The sequence below is a fragment of the Sitophilus oryzae genome, unplaced genomic scaffold (genome assembly GCF_002938485.1).
Source record: "Sitophilus oryzae breed Bouriz unplaced genomic scaffold, Soryzae_2.0 scaffold_801_pilon_pilon, whole genome shotgun sequence".
Lineage (NCBI taxonomy): Eukaryota > Metazoa > Arthropoda > Insecta > Coleoptera > Curculionidae > Sitophilus > Sitophilus oryzae.
In genome coordinates this window covers 1635079-1657750 of record NW_022147419.1, presented here as the reverse complement: position 1 = coordinate 1657750, position 22672 = coordinate 1635079, and the positions used below count along the sequence as shown (strand labels likewise).

Below are 22672 nucleotides of genomic sequence, written 5' to 3'. Positions count from 1 at the left end.
ATGGCTGTGTTAAAAACACTAATTTTTAATCAAGGAGCCTCGGAAAAATAGATTTGATCGTCTAATGTTTTTAGTGTCTTGTCCTGGCCGGTTAAAAGATGCCCATATCGTATTTTGAATCATACTCAATTTTTTCAAACGGAACAAGAGTGGCTCGTTAGCATATTTGAAAAAAGCATTTTTTACGAATAATTTGATACCACACATTTGGTATTTCAAGTCAAATTGTCGTTATGAATCGCATGTTGTAATTTCAAATAAACCATGACAGAGTGTCATTTTCTATCGAATAAATAAAAAAAAATAGCGATGGTGCCATTTAAAAATCAAAAATTGTAGTCATTTCCGGTAAAACCAGAAGTGACCGAAAATAATTGAATATGTCAATCAATCCTGATTTATGTCATATACTAACATACCAAAAAAATAAAAAGTTATAGGGGTGGACCACTTTCGAGACGCACCCGGTATAAAAAATCAATATTAAAATTGGGCCTTAAGGGGGAATTCTAAAGTTTGTAAAACTGAACCACAATAGACCCTTGCGGCCACAGTGAAGGGTCCCACCTGGAACCAATTAGAAAATACAACACAAGAACCACCCAACAAAATAGCATTTGGAAGGTCAATAAGGTTTTAAAACTGGAAATAAAAAATATAGCACAAAACTATAACTGACTTGCACACAAAAAATAGACACAACTTTACCAGACACGTAAATATTATTATTTTAAAGACCCCCATATGTTTCGTTCTTCTTATCCAATCAAATATTTAGATACACTGAATATTTACAGACTCACTCCTTATCCCACGCCGCTCCCATAAAAATACAGTGTTTATAACCGAAAAAACGTCGTATTTCACAAACGGCTGCCAGCAGAAAAAACTCGGGATGATGTACGGGCATAAAAGATGTACGCGAGCGGCAGGAGACATCAGATGGGTCCAGAAATCAACCGGTTGAATTATTGAGGAGTCGGAGAGGAGCAGCTGGGGCTCGGGAGACGGGTCCCGATGGAACGGTTGTCCGCGGAGACGCACTTCCAAGCAAATGAGTATTTATGGAAGCGATGCGCAGCTTGACTCGCAAAAAGGGAAGGACAGAAAGCATGTGACCCTTTTAATATCCGTTTGAGAGATTGACATCGGAATTGTTTTAAGATTTAATAGAAATAGTGATTAGAGAGATAGTGAACTAGTAATTTTCAATCGTATGGTTTTGTACTAATTCAAATATATATTCCCAGTAACAGTTTTAGACACAAAATCTTTTCTAAGAAACATTGCGAAACAGTTTCGATACATTTATATGTTTTTGTAACATAAATCGCTTTTTGTTTCGAAACATTTTACCAAAATATGGTTTCGCTACATAAGCTATAACAATGAAGATCTTAATGTCACACATTTCTCGAAACTTTTAAGAAACAGATGTGGGTCCCATTACCAGATTTCGTACCCGTTTAGTGTCTGAAAAGTTTCCATAATTTATTTGATATTCTGTCAATATAATAAGTAAATAAAAATGTGTGTTTTAATTATTTTGACCACGAGTTTTGATTGGCGTTGTTGACAGGTGACTAGTTCGAAATTTCTACACAGATAAAGCCAAATCGAAACATTTTGGAAACAAGGTTTCCATTTATTGTCGATTCATTTTCAAAACACGAGTTTCTCTCTTTTTAGACACAAATGTGATATAATGATTTTTTGTGTCCCACTCCATGTCAATTTTATAAAATAATAAATTCAAATTCCGCATGTTGGTTAGTGATAGCGTTTTTAACTAAAGATACCTATATGTTTTTATCGGCTGTTGAGCTTTTAAACTCATAAGAACGCGTTCTACTTACATTGATTTATATATTTTTACTTTCAGAATCATGATATACAAATAAAAATAAAAATCTATATTTCAAACAAAAATATTTTGTAGCAACAAATAATGATATATAGAATCATTAAACGATGAATTTGCTTTTGCCAGACATTTTTTGTGCGTGAAAACCTAAAAGATCTTAAGACAAACAAATTATGGCGGAGGTCGACATTGTTAACGTTGTTTTCATTTTGAAATCCGCACAGAGACAGAGACTATTTTAGTTTGGTATTTTGTTTTCTCACATTTAGAAACAATGGCTGCTTAAAACGGAAACATATTGGACACAAATTGCCAAAAATGTTTCGAAACATTTCCTCTAAAAGTTTTGATTCCGCATCGAAACATTTCAGGAAACGGCTAGTGCCGCCACATTGGAAAAATATGTAATAAACCCATATAAAATATTTAGATTTCGAAAATGTTTCGTATTTGTGGCATACCGTTTCTATTTTGTGTCACAAAACACAAAAACAATTATTAGAAACATTACCTAAAATGTGTCCAAAAATGCTACTTGGGATGACAAAATCTTTTATACTCAACAACAAATTAATTACAATAATATTTACTGACGTAAATAAATAGTAATTTTTTTATACAAGACGATAAAATGGTATTTTATCGTCGTGTATAAAACAATATTTTTTTCCATAGCGAATTACGTTTTAAAAAATATTCAGAAATTATTATTTCAAGGAATTTATTACCAGTAGAAAAAATATTGTGCTGAGTTGGCGTTGGTTTCTATGTAATTTGACAAATAAATAAACGTCTCTTTAGTTGTCAGTTTTGAGTCAAAATTTTTTAATTCTCTTTCGTGTCGATTGCTGATTGAATTGGAACCAGAAATGGCTCAAAACGAAATAAGTAAATTCCCAACAGATATTCAGGCTGAGGCGACAAACGCCATATCCAAACTACTTCCATTTAAATCCTGAATAACTTATGAAAAGGAATACAAAAATTTTCAAAAATGGAAGCAATTAAAAATCGTGCGAGAAGAAATAAAGTTTTTAACCTATCCTCGCTGTTAAAGTATCATTTAATCTACCCTTGCGGGTTAAAGTGCTATTTTATCTACTATTTTTGATAGATATAAGGCAATTTTAAGAGTTGCTATGGAAAAAATTACATGAATTCATTAACTAAAGTAGGACATGTGATTTAACCACCCGCTTGATTGTATTTATTCATTATTAAGATCATACGCCACCATTTATCATCTCACCTATGGCTTCAAAAATAAGCAGCCAGTTTTCAAAATAGATACATCACGCCGCGTAACACCTACGAAACATAACCCGAACAATTTATTTTCCTATCAAAATATACGGAATAATTTATCTACTGCTAAGAATCATATCGGGCTAGTTCAAATAAACATTTGGTATATTTTACGGTGCTTTACTGGATTATCACGAGATATAAATTACGTGTTGATGAAAAAAATCGAAAACTACACGGCTTTAATAAATTTCCTGTAAATAGTGGAATTTACAATTTTTGTTCTATAGTTTATGGTGTTTGTAGAACAGAATTTGAAAGAGGGAACCATTTAGATATTTTATTTATTGATTCGATGATAGTTTGATATAGGTACCCATACACCAGCGTTCTTTCCTGTAATTCTTTCCTTATGCGTTCTTTCTTGTCAAAAAATTGAAAGGAAAGAACTAATGTCCAATCCCACTAACACAAACGCAATCTTGTTGAATTTCCTGTCAGTTTTTACTGTAAGACTGGCCTGTTCTTTTTTGAAGGAGTTATATTCCTTGCAAAGCCCACTAACACAAAATACCTTTCGTTGCAGTTTTTAAAGGATTTAGTTTGTTATACTGTAAATGTGACACGATTATTAAAATTTTCCCGCTAGACGATCATTTTACTAAGGATCGAGAGATTTGACTTTTATAAAATTTTTGTTGTGCAATACAAGTAAACAAGTGGTGTGCTTTGAATAATAATATTAATATTTATTTTTATTATTATTAAACTATTAATATTAAGATGAAACCTAAAAGAATAATTGCAATTGCTGCATTTGGTATTGCAACTGAAGTTTTGTTTAAGAAAAAGCAGAAGCGCCGCATGTGGTCAAAGAAGTGGCTTCAGAAACGGAAAATGTACAGCGATATGAATCTGTTACGAGAATTACGGACAAGTGAGCCTACCGATTTCCAAAATTATTTAAGAATGGATCCTAACACATTTGATGAACTGTTAAAATTAGTTAGTCCATACATACAAAAAGAAGATACGGTAATGAGGCAGAGTATTTCACCTGAAGAGCGCCTTGTTGCAACTTTGAGATATTTGGCCACCGGAAGAAGTTATGAATGCTTGAAGTTTAGTACTGGAATTTCTCCACAAGCTCTTGGTCGCATAATTCCAGAGACATGCAAAGTAATTTACCAGGTTTTGCAGAAAGATTATTTAAAAGTAAGTCAAACAAATAAATATGTACAAAGTTTTATTACACAGAAATTTACAAAAAAAAACTCTTAACAAAGTATAAAGATTATTGAAAAAAAAATTACACTTGTTTTTGAATATCGGCATACAACATTATTTCCGGGCCTCCATTATTATTATCGTATGATTCTTGGAAGGCATTGTGTTCTTGAGGGGCACTATGTTCTTGTGAGGTATTGACTCCTTGTGGGGCACTGTTTGCTTGTAAAGTACTTTGTGTGTACTGTACTGTTAAGGGGTCGGGAGAGTTCAAAGGCGTTAGTGTGTAATGTGTTGTGTTTGAACGAGATGACGATGACGATGCCGCAGGAGGATGATATGTATAATAATTTGGTTCTTGCACGAGATTCATATTTATTTCTGTTAAATCCGTAGCTTCAGTCAGCTTATTTAGTATTGCCTTATTAATGACTTTAGTGAGTAAGACTTCTGCGTACATTTTCTGTTCAGGGTTCGAAACATTTTGTATTTTTAAGGATAGATATTGAGCTAAGGCATCAGTCTCTGTTACTTTTGTAGTTAATGCTTCAGTGCATTGTGCCATAAACATTTTTTTTTGGCGTTCTTCACTTATTTTTTGTCTTTTTTGTGGATTTATATTATTATGGTCAATATTTTGGTATCTTCTCTTCTTAGGGACTGGGGAACGGACCTGCGTTGTTTCAGCCTAAAAATTATTTATTTTTTAATAATAGAATTATTAAAATTTTTGGCATTACAGTGTAGGTAGGTACAGGTATAATTGTGAGATTTAAATTGGTTCGAAATTTTTTAATATATTATTGTTTCCTATATTAAAATTTATTTGTACCCTATAACAAGCCCAAAAGTCAAAGTCTATACCGCCGTTTTTACATAGGTACCCTCCGAAGCACTAAATATTATACCGCGGTTTTTTTTGTTTTAGTTTCCCAAGACTGTCCAAGAATGGATGGATATTGGAGAAAGATTTAACTCTCGTTGGCAGTTCCCTAACTGCGGTGGAGCTATCGATGGAAAACACATAAGAATAACATGTCCAGCTAAAACAGGCGCATTTTACTACAATTATAAAAAGTTCTATAGTATTGTTTTAATGGCTTTAGTAAACAGCGATTATGAATTTTTATATGTAGATGTGGGCAAAAACGGAAGAAACTCTGATGGGGCTATTTTAGAGTATACCAAATTCTACCAATACCTCAGAAATAATCAACTGCATTTACCTCTCAAGGAAGAAAACATAGAACAAATGAATTATGTATTTTTGGGGGACGAGGCATTTGCTCTGCAAAAACATATACTCAGACCGTTTAGTCAATCTGAACTTACATATAAAAAAAGAATTTTTAACTATCGCTTATCGAGGGCTAGAAATGTCGTTGAAAATAGTTTTGGATTAATTACCGCAAGATTTAGAATATTGCACACTGCTATTACTGTACAGCCTGAAAACGCCAAAGATATTATAATAGCAATATGCGTTTTGCATAATTTTTTATGTCGTAAAAGTAAATCATATTTTAACAGAAAAACAGTAGACAGTGAAAACAAAATCACACATGATATAAAAATAGATGGGGAATGGCGTAATAATGCCGTTGAATTGTATGGATTTGAAAAAAAGAAGCAAACTAATGTTTTGGTGGAGGCAAAACAAACTCGACAAGAATACCTGGATTTTTTTAATGGAAATGGTAGTGTGACTTGGCAAGAAAACATGATTGAGAAGGGCAAAGCATAATTCCGCTTACAATATTAATTAAAATTTAACTTTAATTTAAAATAATATTTTTAGTTTGTACTCTAATAAATTTTAAAGTATAATAATTATTGATTAATTTTTCCTTTATAGGTATCATTATAAAGTTTACCTCAACACTGTGCTTAACAGATTCACTATCGCTTATGTCCTCCACTGTTTCAGAAATTTGTTGAGTACTGTTTATAATACTGGTTGACGGAGAAGGGTCATCAATATTGTCAATACTTTCCGAGGGCAATTCATGATCAGTTAAAAACATCATGTACTTAAAATACCATAGTGTGCTTTTATATATTTCATCAACACCCGTTCCAGATCGCTTTGACTTTTCGACCTAAAAAATATATAGATAATATAATAATCACTGCCTAATCAATTTAAAATATCATTAATTACCTTTTTTAACTCTTTTCGAAAAGACCCCCTCAAAGATTGAATTTTAGATTTAACCATTTTCTGGTTTGCTTCAGGGTCGAACTTCTTCCACATTTTAACCAACTCCAAATATCCCCGATTCTTTAAATTTCTGTTGGTGTACAACTCTTTATTTTTAACCTGCCATAGGGCAGGGTGAGCCCGGTATGTGTCTATGAATTGTTTTAAAATTCCTTTTGGGACCATTCGCAAGTCACTTTTTTCATCTTCTATATCGACAAAAGACTGCATTTGGGTGTCGATTTCTTCTTCTATCAAATCCATCGTAATTAATTCGTAAAACACTAACTAGCTAATAAATATTTAAGACTTAAACAAACTACCTGGCGTTTTAACAACAGGACTTTCCTAACAGGAAACAACACACGGATATCACCTCTCAAATGAAATGACCCCAAACCACTAATACAAATTTTTTACACGTTTTATCTTGTCGGGCTGGAACGCCAGTACATCCTGACAAGAAAGACGGAAGGTGCATGTGTCGTGCATATACCCACTAACTGGCGTTCTTTCCAGCTGGATTAGACATTCCTGCAGGAAAGAACGCTGGTGTATGGGTACCTAAAAATATATCGAAAATAATTTATATATAACGCCAAGTTTATAGAAATATATAAGGTTGTTATTATTCGAAGTAGATAATAACTTTCTAGTTTTGAAATCTATTTGTTATTTGTTACAAGTTTGGTTACTCTTAAAACTAATATGTAATACATTTTGTTTATTCTATATTTTCATTAAAGCATAATATCAAAATAATATGCAGGCTATTAATTGAGGAAACAAAAAATGTACAGATTACAGAAATAAATTGAAAATAACATTTATATTAAAACAGCATTATATGTCACTTTTTCAAACATGTCCTTCAAATCCTTCAATTTAATAGCTGTTAGTAAGAAGGTTCACTACAAATATGCGCACATAGTGCAAACAATTCTTTTAAATACAGGTTTTTCTTAAAATTTCTATTCTTATTAATCTATTTTAGACAAAAAGTTTTCAGAAGATAAATGTTTTAGATAATCACATCCTTAATGAGATTGCTTTCTCTGTTTTTTTCTAAAGCCTGCCATTTTTGACTATGCCACAAACATATGTTTTTTTTTAAATGGAAACCATAGATGGCACATGACTTCATAAAAAGCACCATTTTAAACTTTTCAGCGATATAAGCCTGATAAAAATTACTGAGTTATAGTCAATTCTTATATTTTTTTTAATTCACTTAGTTAATCATGGAAACAAGTTCAATCGTCGTTGCTCTCAGAGATGACAAACTGTCACATCCAAACAAACATATTTTATTGCGACTAAATTGTAAAAATGACAGGCTTTAAAAAAACGGAGAACACAGTCTCATTAGGAATGTGATTATATATAACTTTTATCTGAAAACTTTTTGTCCAAAATAGATAATGGAATTATGGAGCATTCTCTTAAAATAGTCGAAATTTGCTTTTTTTATATCTAGTAAGCCATAAACTTTTTCAAAAATCCGAAACGGGTATATGTTTGTCCCCACAAAACTGAAATTCTTTCCGTATTTGACTCTCTAGCTTCAGTAGTTTCCGAAAATCCCATAGAGAACATCGTAGAAATCGCCAAGAAAGAGAGCATCATCCTGATGCTGACAAACCAATGTATTAGGCTTGCTTAATAACTAATAACATAAAGTTTTTAATGAAACTTAGAAATATACAGAAATATATTAACTAGAATATATCCTTAACTTAATTCACGACTAAGTAATCTACCCTAGAATTTCATTCGTTAAGACTGAGTCAAAAACATGACAAAACCCAGAGGACGAAAGAGAAAACTCCGAAATACTCCCATTAACTTTAACGGCGACATCGCACGATCCTAAGCGTAAACGCCCGAGTTAATAACAAAAACTTATTAAGGAAATTAAGCCGAATATATATTCAATGGGCGTAAACGGTGGAATATGTAGAATAGAACCCTTTATTGGCACAGTTCCCTTACTGTTGGCTGTTGATTGGCTGATATGAGCTGTGAAATTCGCTCATTGTCCCGCCGTTATTATATCAGACAACCGGCAACAACGCGTTTAACCGCTAAGTACGGATGTTATACCTTAATTTGGATCAGCGGAAAACATTTTGTAGTAGCTTTGGACAACAATTTCGAAACAATGTAGCATTTAAGGGTCTTTTACTAATAATTTTCGTACTTCCTCATTTTTTATGAAACAGTTTGTAATATTTGACTAAAAATTAAATATTTTAATACCAATTTTCTTTGGTTTTAAACAAAAAAATATTGTGTGTACACTATTCTAGACGTATAATTTTATAATGTTTTTTTAATTTTTATTAAAAAACGACAATTCTCTACATCTTTAACTCTGACTACTACGAACTGCTACTAACCAATAATTTGTTTTGTGTGCATTAGAGGTTCTTATTAAAATGACGGTCATTTATTTTTTGTGACATGGCATTGTCATTTACGGTCATTTATGGTCATTTACCTTAAATGCAAAAAAAAATCGCTAGGCAAGTATAGATAAAGATATATTAACAAATACAAACAAACTTAAACAAAAATCAGTCTTAGTGGTTCTACGTTTACAGCCATATATAACTAAATACAAAACAAAAAATAATAAATTCTGATACCTAAATGAACTTAAAGGCATAGCTTAGGTATACTTTTAAAATAAAATAATAACATTTTTAAAAAAATGAAACAAAACACAGCTATATCACACTGAGTAACTAAACTAAGTCCCATTTGTTTTCAAAGAAAACATGGAATAAAGAGATCTCCAAAAAAGTGTTTTCTTTGGAAATAAAAGGTAAACTTTAAAATATTAAAGTTCTTCTTCACTCCCACACTAATGCTCCAGACAATGCCTCCTCCATTTCTTTCATTAAACTTATGCTTTCTTCAGTCGTAAAGCATTCATCATCATCTGATGCAATTGTTATCGTGAAAGTTGGGATTGAATGTTTAGGTAAGGTTAACGTTGTCATATCATCATATTAAGGAAGGTGTCCTTCCTTAATATTTTTTTGAAAGATTCAACATAACCATTTTTAATAATTTCAAATAAACATTTGTTGCGCTACTTTCAAAGCGATATTTATTTACTGGAATTCAAACTCTCGCTTTATTCAAATCAAAACATTGGTTTTTTCAGTCTAGATTTCCGAATCTCTTCACATTGCGATCCGGCACTCAAAACAATCCGATCTCTTTTGCAAATCATTTTCTATTTTTGCGAAATCTCTTCTTCGGACGAAACACAATATCTCGAACCCCCCGCGAAGCGGAGCGGCAATGCCATAACAAACGGCACAAGAAAAGTGCACACAATAAAGATCAAAGCCGGCGCAGCTAAGATAAACAAAAGAACAGATATCGACGATGGTGGCGTTGCTGCCCCCTTTTATACTCTGGGGCTATGAAAAAAGTGGGCCAGCGAAAAATAAAGGCTATAAATTATGCTGGATAGGGGTGTATTATTTACTCAGATTATCAAATAGAATAGAAAAATAAAATTTTATAATGTGGAGTAAATGAACAAGATATAAGCGATACCAAATACACTATAAGTTACGTCATCGAGGCCGCGATTATCAAATTCATTGTTGCCAACCATCGACATATTTGGCGCCGCACAGAGGTCATTATTGCAGAATTAGGTGGTAATAAATACATGTTCAAAAAATACATGTTTTGGAAAGTTGAAACGTATATTTTTTGAATGATGGTCGGAAAGTGATGTAGATTATATAAGTAAAATAAAATAATCGTACTTTTATACAGGGTGTTTGTTTAAATAAGTCACTAATATATGCTAGTATTTAGGAGGTGATTCTTAGACCCATTTTAAGAACAAAAACTTCATATGAATGTATGTTTTAAACGTCATAACTTTTTAAATTTTCCGAAAAAAAGTAAAAAATTAAAATAAAAAATTCACAGTCCTTTACAAAGATGCAACCGGGGGGGCATTGAAAATGATGAATAAAAACGTAAAAATATGATTAGTGTTAATATGAGTGTATTACATACATATGTTTAAATAACGAACTTAACAAAAAACAACAGATTTAAAGATTCACTGAAAAAGTAGTAATGTTAAAATTAAATAAAACATTATCAATAATAATTATGCGATCGCACCTATCCGTAAAACAAGCAAGCAAAAAAAAGAATTCTTACAGAAAATTACACTTTACCATATAATTTTTTAACTGTTAAAGGCAAACCCCATTTAAACACAAAACTTTTTAATACCTACTACTGTATCTAAAAGACTTTTTTTTTTAAATTACTAAATTCTTAGCCACGCTTCTGTTTTTCTTGGCTGTTGTGCGTCACGTCACAGATTAACAGGCCCATGTTTGCACCACAAGGCGATGCTGCAGACCATTAGGTAGACCGGTCGTAGAAATTTATGTTATACAACTTGTAGTCAATCTACACAAATATTGTCAAAAACTTTTTTTCTTTTAAAATGTGTTCAGATTTTATAAAAAGTATAAGTCAAAATCGCAAAACTTAAATTTGATATGAGTTTCTTAGTTTTTAACTAATATAGTGGCGAATTACAAAAATTCCTTTTCAATGAAAATTAATGAGTTAAATAAAATAATTTAATAAATTACTAGCTTTTTCTCGCAACTACGTTCGCGTTACACCTCGAATCGTTTATGCATTGATTTAAATGATTTTTTACTTCTTTATAGAGAGCTAGTGAACATATAGATGTTTTTTATTTTTCATCTTTTTTTTATTTATTAAGAGCACTAATACTCTCTTTATAGGTTATTTTTTATTCTTTGAAGGATAATTGAGGAAGATATATTTCCTTATGATGTCACTAAATAAACCCTTGTATAAAATTTTATACTGTCTGGTTTATAATGTTATAGTATTGCATTTTCGTACAGCAAACTTTCATTCCCTATTTTACTCCCTAAGGGTATAAATTTCATAAATTCGCTTTACCTTTGTGCCAATTTTTATGTGTATAATCCAGACGTCACCAAGTTTTATATAAATTTTTACTAACTTTACCCATTTGGTTGATGAATTTCAAAAATTTCTTCTAATTCTTTTTGTAGGATTTCATTCTTCTAGACGAAATAGTAAGGAATTTTCATACAACAAACTGTTCCGAGATAATTTTACTCTCTAAGAGGATGAATTTCCTAAAATCGCTTTGTGTAGCTAATTCACTAATGTCGTTTAAACGAACCTTTGTGCTAATATTTATGTATCTAAAGCTGGCGGCATCAACTCACTCTAAAATATCTAAAAACGTAATATATAATCTAACTGACACACCACTGACAATGACAACTAATTTATTTCTGGAGGTATTGTGTGTAGGTGTTTTCAGGTATGTTTTAGTATTTAGTCGTTTTACACAAAGAAATAGCCATTAAGCACTATAAAAATACTTCATAACAAATCTACACATATATACCTTTCATTTAAAAAAAGAATCATCAAGATTGGTAAAGCGCTTTCGGCGGGATGGATGCAACAAAAAAACCCTTTGAGCTTTTATATATGTATGGACTAATTATTTTTCCAACATATTTACTTTGCAAATTTTTATAAATATTCAGACTCGCCAATATCGTACTCCACCGTGTCCAGCCTGTTTAGCCAAACGTAGGCCGATTCCTCTTCGGCGGCGTCGTGACCCTGGCCGAAGGAAGAGTCTTGAAGACGCTCATCCGCGCATAGGAATAAGTTGACTGCGTAGCGTATTGCGTATTAATCGATTCTGAAACTTTCTATCTCGTGTATAACATGTTACGCAAGTTTATTATTTTAATCTCGATTTTAATAGATAAATGTGTGAAATGCCACCTGAATATCTTCCGCCATGACATGTTTTTACTTTTTTGTTATGGTAAAGTGATTTGTATAAACTTTATTCAATAACGTATATTTTCCTCCATTTGTGATTTTTTAATTTTAAGCGAAAATTAAGTATAACATTTTAGGAAAAAGAAACACTGTAATATTTAAAAGAATAAGAAGAAATTAGTCTTATTTTGAAAGGAAAATATAGAAAAAACTCTTTCTATAGAAAAAGTCTTTATACTAACCAGAATCCGGTGACATATACGCGGTCTCACCGGAAACATTACTTATTACTTCGCATAACTTGAAGAATATCTACTTTTAATAATGAACACTTCAGAAATACACCAGTAAAAACATTTATTATTTGAGATTAAAACTCGAATTAAATTATAAATATTAGTTACCTATGTTGTTATAGCTTTTATAGGCCTGTTTAACGACTTAATAAGTTACCTAGCGAAAAAATCTGTGCGCGTACCTACCACTATTGTTACAGGTTAATTCGTTAAAGAAATATGTTACACAAGTTAAAAACGCTAAAATTTTAATGGTATTACTTGTGCATTATTGGCCTTATAATGTAATTTGTTGGAATTATATCTTCTTTAAATATAATTAGACTTTTTAACGACTTTTAAGTTACCTAGGAAAAAATCTGTGCACGTACCTACCAGTATTGTTACAGGTTAATTCGTGAAACAAATGTGTTACATATTATTCGTGGTATTAGTGGTATTATATTGGAATCAGCTTGGCATTAGTGGGGCATTATATGAGAAATTTTGGTATTTAATTTGTATTTTTGGCATTACTTTGGCATTAGTATACAGACATTTGTCAGCGGTTTACTCCTTGTAGATAATCAAAAAGTTTTTTGATAAAATTTGCTTTTTATGTCAGATCATTTCTATGAAAAATTACATTAGATTTTTATTAAAGACGCTGGGTAATTAAAACATTGACTAATAAAGCTTGTCCACTTTAAATAAGGGGTCACGAAATATCCTCCTTGGAGTGTTTGGGTTAAGGGGTGTATAATAAATTAATCGTTGTTTTATAATAAAAACCATAAAACATTTATTTGTGAGTAAAATAATGCAATGGTTGGATATCTCTCCTTTATAATTAGGTGACTAAAAATACACTAAAATAATTAGAAAAAAAATCTTGTACTTATTTAGTAATTACGTCAATATTAATTAATTGACTTTCTAGTCTATTTTATTTTATGTACAAATATATTATTAAATTTTAAGCATTAAGTAATAAAACACTTTGTGCCCTCTTATATCGTAAGAGGTTACGAAATATACTCCTGGTTACACCCCTTACAGAAAACAGTGTAAGGGGTGTAAATAAATTGTATAATCACTGTTTTTTATAATAAAAACTATAAAACATTTCTTATTTGTGAGATTAAAAAAACAAAACAATGCATTGGTTAAAATAAGTACATTCAATACATATGTATGTGTTATAACATAATATAGCCATTACTATTATACTATTATTATTAAAATAATATGTGTGTAACATATTTCTTTAACGAATTAACCTGTAACAGACATTTATATGCCCAGTATATTTTTGTTTAACAAACCAATCAGGAAAAATCCAAAACCTACCGTTATAGGAGGTATAAGATGATTAAACTTATATAATGACAACTACTTATCGAATAACAAATTAATTACTACTGTCAACTAGTTCAGCTACTGTCTAGGTAGAATATACCTAGTGTACCTACACCTACTTATGATGTAGGTAGATTAAAGCTTATTTTGACGTTACCTCTCACTTCGGTGTCACAAGCTGAATTTTTCAGGGATGGAAGTACAGTACATGATATGGGGACCCTTATTCCGAAAGTAGTACATCGATATATTAATACATACAATCGATATATTAATACCACCGTATAGAGAAAACAAATACTTATTTTTTGATCCAGTATACAATAAAGTCTTCGTAGGGAGTAATTTTTTATAATTATTTACGAAAAAACATTTCCATTAGCGCTTATGACCAAAAAAAACTTTAAACATGAATAATCATTTCAATCATGCGAAAATTTGGTTTAAAAATAGATTTTTTTTAATATAACTTTCATTTAACGAAAAACGAAGGCCTAAATGAAAAAAAGAACCAATTTAAAAGTTTCGCTTATGTCTTGACAAGGTATCAAAGCAAACCCCATATTTTTTGCTTTTAAACTAATAAAGATATATCAATAAACAATTAGCGATGTAATGGTTTTTGCGCGCGCTGGCCGACTGCCGCCGCTGCGCCGAGATTTCCTATATCCTTGTATATATGACGTCATGGGGTGGCAAATGTAGCATTTTAATTCGATTTGGGTTCCCTTATATAGGATAACAGAAACATTTTCAATGTTAAAAAATATATTTTAGGTCGACCTCGCATTTTACCACATAGATTGTGTTCAAAACATATTTTAAGATATGTGTATTTTTCTTTTCAAATGGACTGCCTTCTTACCAAACAGAAAACGTTTTTTTACTTATTGACATTGTCTCTAAACAAATCATTTTTCAAGTTCTTGGTACTTCTTGGCAGCTAATTTTGGAATGTCTTTTTAGATAAAAGGATTACTCATAATAAAAACGTCTTTCGAAAAAAAAATATAAATAAATCCTGGATTTGCCAAGTTACAAAATCCAGTCTTACGAAAGAAAAATAATTTTTACGAAACTTTTAAAAGAAACCCTTTTTTCTATTATACACGGGGCGCAAATATATTATGAACTTACCCCAAAATAACTAAAAACACCAACTTAGACTCAAAAATCAGTGCCTAATTATGCAAATTACAACTTTAAAAATTCAAAAATAAGCATCACAAAACCGATAAAGTAAACAACCTAAGACAAAAGCAACTATGACGTTGTGCCTAGGCAACCTATATTGAGATAAAAAAAAAATTGTTGTTTAAGCATGTCTTTGGTTTATTAACAATGAAATACAACATCAATTTTAGATTTTTTGATACCTTATTTTTTCGATTCCTTAAATTTTACATAATCAAATTGTCACTCTAAATCACTGTCTTTTTAGACGGATGTCACTTGTCTTGTTATTCAATTCATTATTCAAATTCTCAGAATGTTGTTAACAAAAGTTTCATCTTAAAATAAAATGTTAATCAATCACAATTGTTTATCTCTATCATTTACCGGATTTATTAATTCCTAAAAAAATTGAAATGACTTCTGTGCGCCGGGCTGTCTAACTGGAATTTAAATTTCCCGCTGGGGATTCAGGTGGTAGCTCTGCTGTAAAAGATGTTAAGATGCCACATTTATTTATTTCCTGTCATTTTGATTCGTTTAGAAACTTTAGTTTGTTTAGTTGAAGGTGCCCGGTGGCGTAGAGGTACAGGCTTTCGTCTACCAATCTCAAGGTGTGGGTTCGATTCCCACACCCGGCATTTCATCAGCCGACTATTTTTATTAAAATAAAAATAGTTTGGGTACCTAGGTCGACTCAGCCTTAAATGAGTACTTGGGATTCACAATCCTGAGGTAATAATAGGCGGTTGATGAAGCGTAGTGCTAGCCACACTACCTTCCTTGTATACCGAACGGCTCTAGTATAGCAAGCTGTACCTTGCTACTCCCAAGGCGTTACACGCTATATACGGGAGCTATTGTTATTATTAGAAACTTTAGTTTTGTATTACGAGCTTTTGGTTTAAGTGAATTGTGTTGTGATACTTAAAAAAAAATACTAGCAGAGTTTGTAGTCGAACATTGTTCTTTTTAGAAGGTAGGTTAAGAAGATAGGTTAATAGCCAACGCAAAAAGCTCATCGCAACCTTATAATATTTTGAACGGGAAAGCTGTAATAATGGCCCTTTATGTCCCTTAAGTGCTGTTAAGAAGGTGAGTTTTGTTGATGTAAATAATAACTGTTTAGCTATTTATAATTAATTCATTTTTGTTTCTTAAAATATTTTGATTAAAAAAATATGTAAAGGTCGGCAACGCTGTGCCGGTCAAACTTAATAACTTGACTAAAACTTGATTTGATATGATCTATATATGCAAATATCCTACAAAAACTAGATTGCTGCGTTTTTTATTACTCTAAGGGCGAAGGGTTGTAGATTCGGGGGGTGGAGGGTGTGTTTTAGTCCTCGGCCAACTTTGTTCTTATTCTGTTCGCGTTTTCGACTCGTTTAAAGCGTTGCCGCGTTTGTTAATTTAACTGGCTGAAAGCGGATTAAATTCCATTTGTTTCTGGCCGGTTTGTTTCTTGCCTTTTTTCACTTTTTTGAAATTACTTTTTTTCCAACAACAGTAATTAACTAACGCAACGATACTTCATCAGTATAATCTATGTTTTCCATAATATAAAGAACAAACAATAATAAGAACAAATTATAGTAATTCTGACACATGTAAATTTACAAAACAAATTAAAACTAATTTGACATTAGATATTTTTACGAAATTTATCGAAAGTATATACGAGTGTTTTTCAAAAGTTGCTCACCCCTTAAAGTTTTTATATTTTTTCACATAAAAAAAACGATATAATAGAAAAAAACTTAAACATGCTACAAAGACACCAAATAAAATACTAAAAATAATATTTAAACTAGATAAACTAATACAACCGAAGTATACCAAAAACAACAGAAGACAATTAATAAAATATCATAATATATTACTTCTACCCAAAATCAAAAATAAATTAATAAAAACAGACATTCCTTTAAAAACTAACAAACCAATACACACTTACGAAACAAGAAGAAAATCAGACATCAGAGCAGCCAAGAGAACTTAAAAAAAACTTTCACAAAAACAACAGAAGTATACCAAAAACAACAGAAGACAATTAATAAAATATCATAATATATTACTTCTACCCAAAATCAAAAATAAATTAATAAAAACAGACATTCCTTTAAAAACTAACAAACCAATACACACTTACGAAACAAGAAGAAAATCAGACATCAGAGCAGCCAAGAGAACTTAAAAAAAACTTTCACAAAAACAACAGAAGACAATTAATAAAATATCATAATATATTACTTCTACCCAAAATCAAAAATAAATGAATAAAAACAGACATTCCTTTAAAAACTAACAAACCAATACACACTTACGAAACAAGAAGAAAATCAGACATCAGAGCAGCCAAGAGGACTTAAAAAAACTTTCACAAAAACTAACAACAGAAACTACAACAATATACAGGGTGTTTCAAAACAAATGCGAAAAACTTCAGGGGGTGATTCCTTGTTCAAAATAAAGGGTAGTTTGCTTTATAAACGTTGGGTCAAAAGTCAACCATTAGGGAGATATCGCGGTACAAAGATGGCGGAAAAATAATGTTTTTATTTTTTTTACGGAAGCATTACTGTTATGAAAATATACTTTCTGGTAATTTTTTCACTTTTTTAAAATGAGTGGAAGGGGTTGAAATAAACTACCCCTATCATTCTTGTTAATGAAACTTAGAGAAAAATCTTATCAAACACATGCTAAAAAAAATAATTTTGATAGTTTAGTTTATTTAGAAACTTTTTTATCTCTTGTGTTTTTTTGATAAAACTCACCGATTTGAAATTAAAAAATAAAATGTAAAGCCTTACATGTCAGGACAAAAAACATTTTTAGATAAAGAATCTAGTGGGCAGCTGTAATTTTTTTAGGAAAAAATCTAGTCGGCCGCTGTCACTTTTTAGGATGTTTCTAATATTGTTTTATTTGACATTACCCTACTGCAATACGTTATTATCTAGATTATTATTATTATCATTATTATCACTAGATTCTTAATCTAAAAATATTTTAGTCCTGACATGTAATGCTTTACATTTTATTTTTTAATATCAAATCGGTGAGTTTTATAAAAAAAATACAAGAGATAAAAAAGTTTCTAAACAAACTAAACTATCCAAATTATTTTTTTTGCATGTGTTTGATAAGATTTTTCTTTAAATTTCGTTAACAAGAATGATAGGGGTAGTTTATTTCAACCCCTTCCACTCGTTTTAAAAAAGTGAAAAAATTACCAGAAAGTGTGCTTTCATAACAGTAATGCTGCCATAAAATTTCATTAGTCTATCTCTTTTCGTTTTCAAGATAAAAAATAAGAACATTATTTTTCCGCCATCTTTGTACCGCGATATCTCCCTAATGGTTGACTTTTGACCCAACGTTTATGAAGCAAACTACCCTTTATTTTGAACAAGGAATCACCCCCTGAAGTTTTTCGCATTTGTTTTGAAACACCCTGTATAATAACCAAAAGAATGAACACAATTAAATTGATAAGGGAGAGTTTTAAAAGTCTTGTGCAGATGTGACTGTTGCAGATGAAGAATGACGCAACCAACAACTGCCAGGAAGAAAAAGGTTACTAAATAATATTGTTGAATTGTATAATATTTTTAAGCAGTCGTATAGTTAATAAATATTTCTTATTATTAAAAACGGCATTCTCTCTCGGTATATTTTACTTTATTTGATGGAAAATTACATTCTAAATGGAATGACATATCATATGTCAACATAGCAAGTATGTGGTGCCAAACTATATGTAAAAAAAAATGCTTTTTCCAAATATGCTGATGAGCCACCCTAGTTCCATTTAAAAAAATTGAGTTATGATTAAAAAACAATTTGGAGATCTTTAACCACTCTGGATTAAAATTTAAAATCATATTTTTTAAATCGAAAATGTCAAAAGTTCACATATGATATGTCATTCTATTCAGAATGTCATTTTCTATATCATATAAAGTAAAAAAAAATACCGAGGGTACCATTTAAAAATCAAGAATTGTAGTCATTTCCAGTGAAACAGGAAATGCACGAAACCAATTGAATACGTCAATCAATACTGATTTATGTCGTATTATAATAACATACCAAATCTCGTTCTCAGTTTTATCGTTATTGTATATTATTTGGAATCTCGTAAAACTCTCCGATTTAGCGCTGATAATAAATTTTCTTTGGTTTCCCATATGCTTGACGTTTTTAATCTATTAACACAGATATATTACGCGGTACGTACATTATCCTGAATGCTGTGTGCAATAAATAATCATAAAATTAAACGGGTAGGCAGAGTATGCAAAATCACTGTAATAGATCCAGCCTAAGGAAAATTTAATATACAATTACAAGATGATATGTTTATGACATAAACGCATGTACGGAAATTAATTTTCAAATAATAAAGAGTAAAATATTATATTGAGACTATTCACGATAATTAACTTAGTTTCCAGATACATTTGTCTATTGGTCAAAACATTCTCTGAGAAATTCAATAAAAGAACCATAAAAGAACAGATAATTCGCGATAAATATAAACTAGAATATGATATAACCATACCGTGCTGGCAACTCTTATTTTTTGGTCAGTCCTTACATGTGTGGAAGTAAATCGCATAGGGATCTTATTAAGCCGGAGTGAGAGAAATGCGACGGTGTGCTGTTGCCGCGTTGCCACATTTCTCCGGTACGCCTTTCCCTATCAAGTAAAATAAAATCATGATCGCAAACCGCTTATTTTTAAAAGACTTGTTTTTCGAAAAGATAACTAGATAAAATCATTAGATTTGTTTCTGAGCATCTGAAATGGAATTATAAGGATATCGTTAGGGTGTAGCATTTTTTTATAACGAGAAAACATCAGTAATCGCGATAATTTAAAAACTCAACATTTTAACACATAACACGCGATAACTCAAGAACCACTTTAGATACTGAAACTTTTTTTTTATTTTGAAGTTCAAATCTTTTACAAAATGTTTAAATAGGAAAAATTCAAAAAGGCTTTTTACCATTCAAAATTAAAAAAAAACATCCATTCGCTTTTAGTGCATTGCAATTCTCAACAATTGTGTAACTTTTTCATTTATAAAGACTTTCATATACTTCTACGAAGAAAATATAGCAGAAATATTAAGAAAGTCTTTGAAAAAAACTACAATCAGTTATTTCTAAAGGTATTCGAGATATCGATTTTTGAATTCAAAGTGCTAATAACGCGACCACTGTCGAACAACAACTCAATTCCACTTATTTTTAGCAAAAGTGCAAGTGTTTCTAACTTGCACTTAAAAATTTACAAGCTATAGGGAAAATTACAACGACTCGTTAATAAATAAACAAATTTAATAAAGTATCACGAGACGCAATTAAATCGTGAAGCTGAACGCATAATGTATACTCTTCCCTAGAATTTTAAGTACTGATATGGTAGTGGTTGGAATCTGCTATATCCCTTTCCACGTCCCTTAGCAACAGTTTCTCGGTTTATTTCATACGTTTGGGAACGTTTCTACTGTTCTCTCTTTGTTCAGTACATTATACACGCATTGTACTCTTCTTACATACGGAAATCTCGACCCAAGACGAACCTTTAGACAGCCCTCAGTATAATATTTGAAGTGTAAGGGAAAAAATCGACCATCGATGGCCATTTTATGGAATTTTTAAGAAATTAAAGTCCAAAAAATGTGTTAAATTGTAACTGAATACTGAGTAATCGAAACTAAATAAATAAACAATAAACATTTAAACCAATATAAATGTTAAAAATAAACCCATTTTTATCTTAGGAAAAACTCTGGTACTTGAAGAAATAAAACCGAATCGTCCATAGTGAACTCCGAGACGGCGATAAAAAAGGGAACTGCATAAATTGAACTTTCCCTCCACCACAATGTCGCCGCAAAGAAAGTGGTCTGTTCTCATAAATTTCGGGCCGAACAGGGCCGAATAATTCACGTCAGGAATGGTAAAAAACGAGCGGCAAAAAAGTCAAATATAATTTTAAAATAAAACAAGCCGGCGAAACGTGCTCTACATAATAATGTTTAACGCGTACGCCGGTATTTGGAGAGTTTGACGGTATTATATTTCGGATAAAAAACAGCGTTTTTTGTTTAAAATTAACTGATGGCAAGCGAATTTACATCGAGCTAAATAAACTAAAGTGGGGGTACAAGATCAACAAAAACGAATATTAATAAACAATAATTAGAACAATAATCAGGTGTATTAAGTTCATCAAATTCATTATTAGTGTACACAATAGGGTGTCCGTTATTTCGCAAGTTGATTTTTTTGCTGTCGCCCCCTGAAATTTCAGTTTTTGCTCTAAAAAAATTATCCTTCGCGGGCCCCCTTTATAGTTCGTTATTTATTCTTAACAATATTTGCTTTTGCATTGCATTATGGCATGCATTGCATTAGTTTACCTTGCATTAGGGTAGTTCCCTGATTTCTATACAGGGTGAGTCTTAAATAAGTGCAAATATTTTCAGGGCTGGTAAATCTCGATAAAAGAAACATAATATTTTCCCTTTACCGTTTCTTCAAATAAATCCAAAACAACCGAGTTATTTCATTTTTAAAATTTCCAATTTTTTGCTATAATTTTGAGAATCATTGGATTTTTTTTTTCTTGTAAATTTAATCTACTACCTATGTTGCCATATTACAAACAAAATATGTTTTTAAACTAAAAATTAAAAAAAAATCCAAATTTAAAAAAAAATCGCGCAAAAAACCTCATAATCGTGTTTCTTGGGTCGAAATATACTAGTATTATTTAAGACTCACCCTGTATATAATAAGGAAAAATTACTTTTATTACTATTAATTATTAAAACTAAAATGCAAGGCGAAACAATACGCAAAAAAATCCACACGGGCACCTCCTTACATTGCCACCCGGGTCCCTTTGGCCTAGTTCGACCCTGTATCGACGTACTGTACAGGGTGGGTCAAATTCGACGCTTTTAAATGGAAACACCCTTTTCTATAGGAGATAGACGAAAACTAATATCGGTGTCTGGAGCTCAATTTTCATCAAAAACATGATGGTGAAAACCGCACATCAATATCTGTTACTGTTTCGGAGTTACGGGGTGTTTTTCAAAAACGTGCATTTTTAACAAATCGCTGGAACTTTTTTGCTATGGAAAATTTTGTATTTCTATGAAAACATTTTCAAAGCACCTTTTTACGTAGAATTTAATGGTTTAAGTATAATTATTTTAAAATTAATAATTTAAGAGTTATCAACAGAAAAAAATATTTTTTATTTGGGAAACCCTCTATATTTTTAATTAACTGAAAAGAATTTAAAATTACCTTTCCAAAAATATAGCACACTTAATATTTTGTTATAATCCCCTTCGAAATACAGAATTTTTAAAAGTTCGCCACTTTTAACTAGTATGCTTTGGACCCCTTATTGACGATATGCCCTTAAAT

General features: G+C 31.1%; 3 protein-coding genes across 3 annotated transcripts in view; 1 reads left to right on the top strand and 2 right to left on the bottom strand.

Moving 5' to 3' along the window:
• Nucleotides 1-22672, bottom strand: part of LOC115888546 (calmodulin-binding transcription activator 1) — a 517884-nt gene that overhangs the window by 341289 nt on the left and 153923 nt on the right. The gene's annotated exons all lie outside the window — the stretch shown is intronic.
• Nucleotides 3497-6212, top strand: LOC115888548 (protein ANTAGONIST OF LIKE HETEROCHROMATIN PROTEIN 1-like). The gene is made up of 2 exons (XM_030908302.1): nt 3497-4324; nt 5265-6212. Exons 1-2 carry the CDS (start codon nt 3893-3895, stop codon nt 6078-6080), a joined length of 1248 nt encoding a protein of 415 aa, XP_030764162.1. The 5' UTR covers nt 3497-3892; the 3' UTR covers nt 6081-6212.
• LOC115888549 lies at nt 4416-6817 on the bottom strand. The gene is made up of 3 exons (XM_030908303.1): nt 6498-6817; nt 6211-6435; nt 4416-5024 (listed from the first exon to the last, which is right to left on the bottom strand). Exons 1-3 carry the CDS (start codon nt 6798-6800, stop codon nt 4419-4421), a joined length of 1134 nt encoding a protein of 377 aa, XP_030764163.1. The 5' UTR covers nt 6801-6817; the 3' UTR covers nt 4416-4418.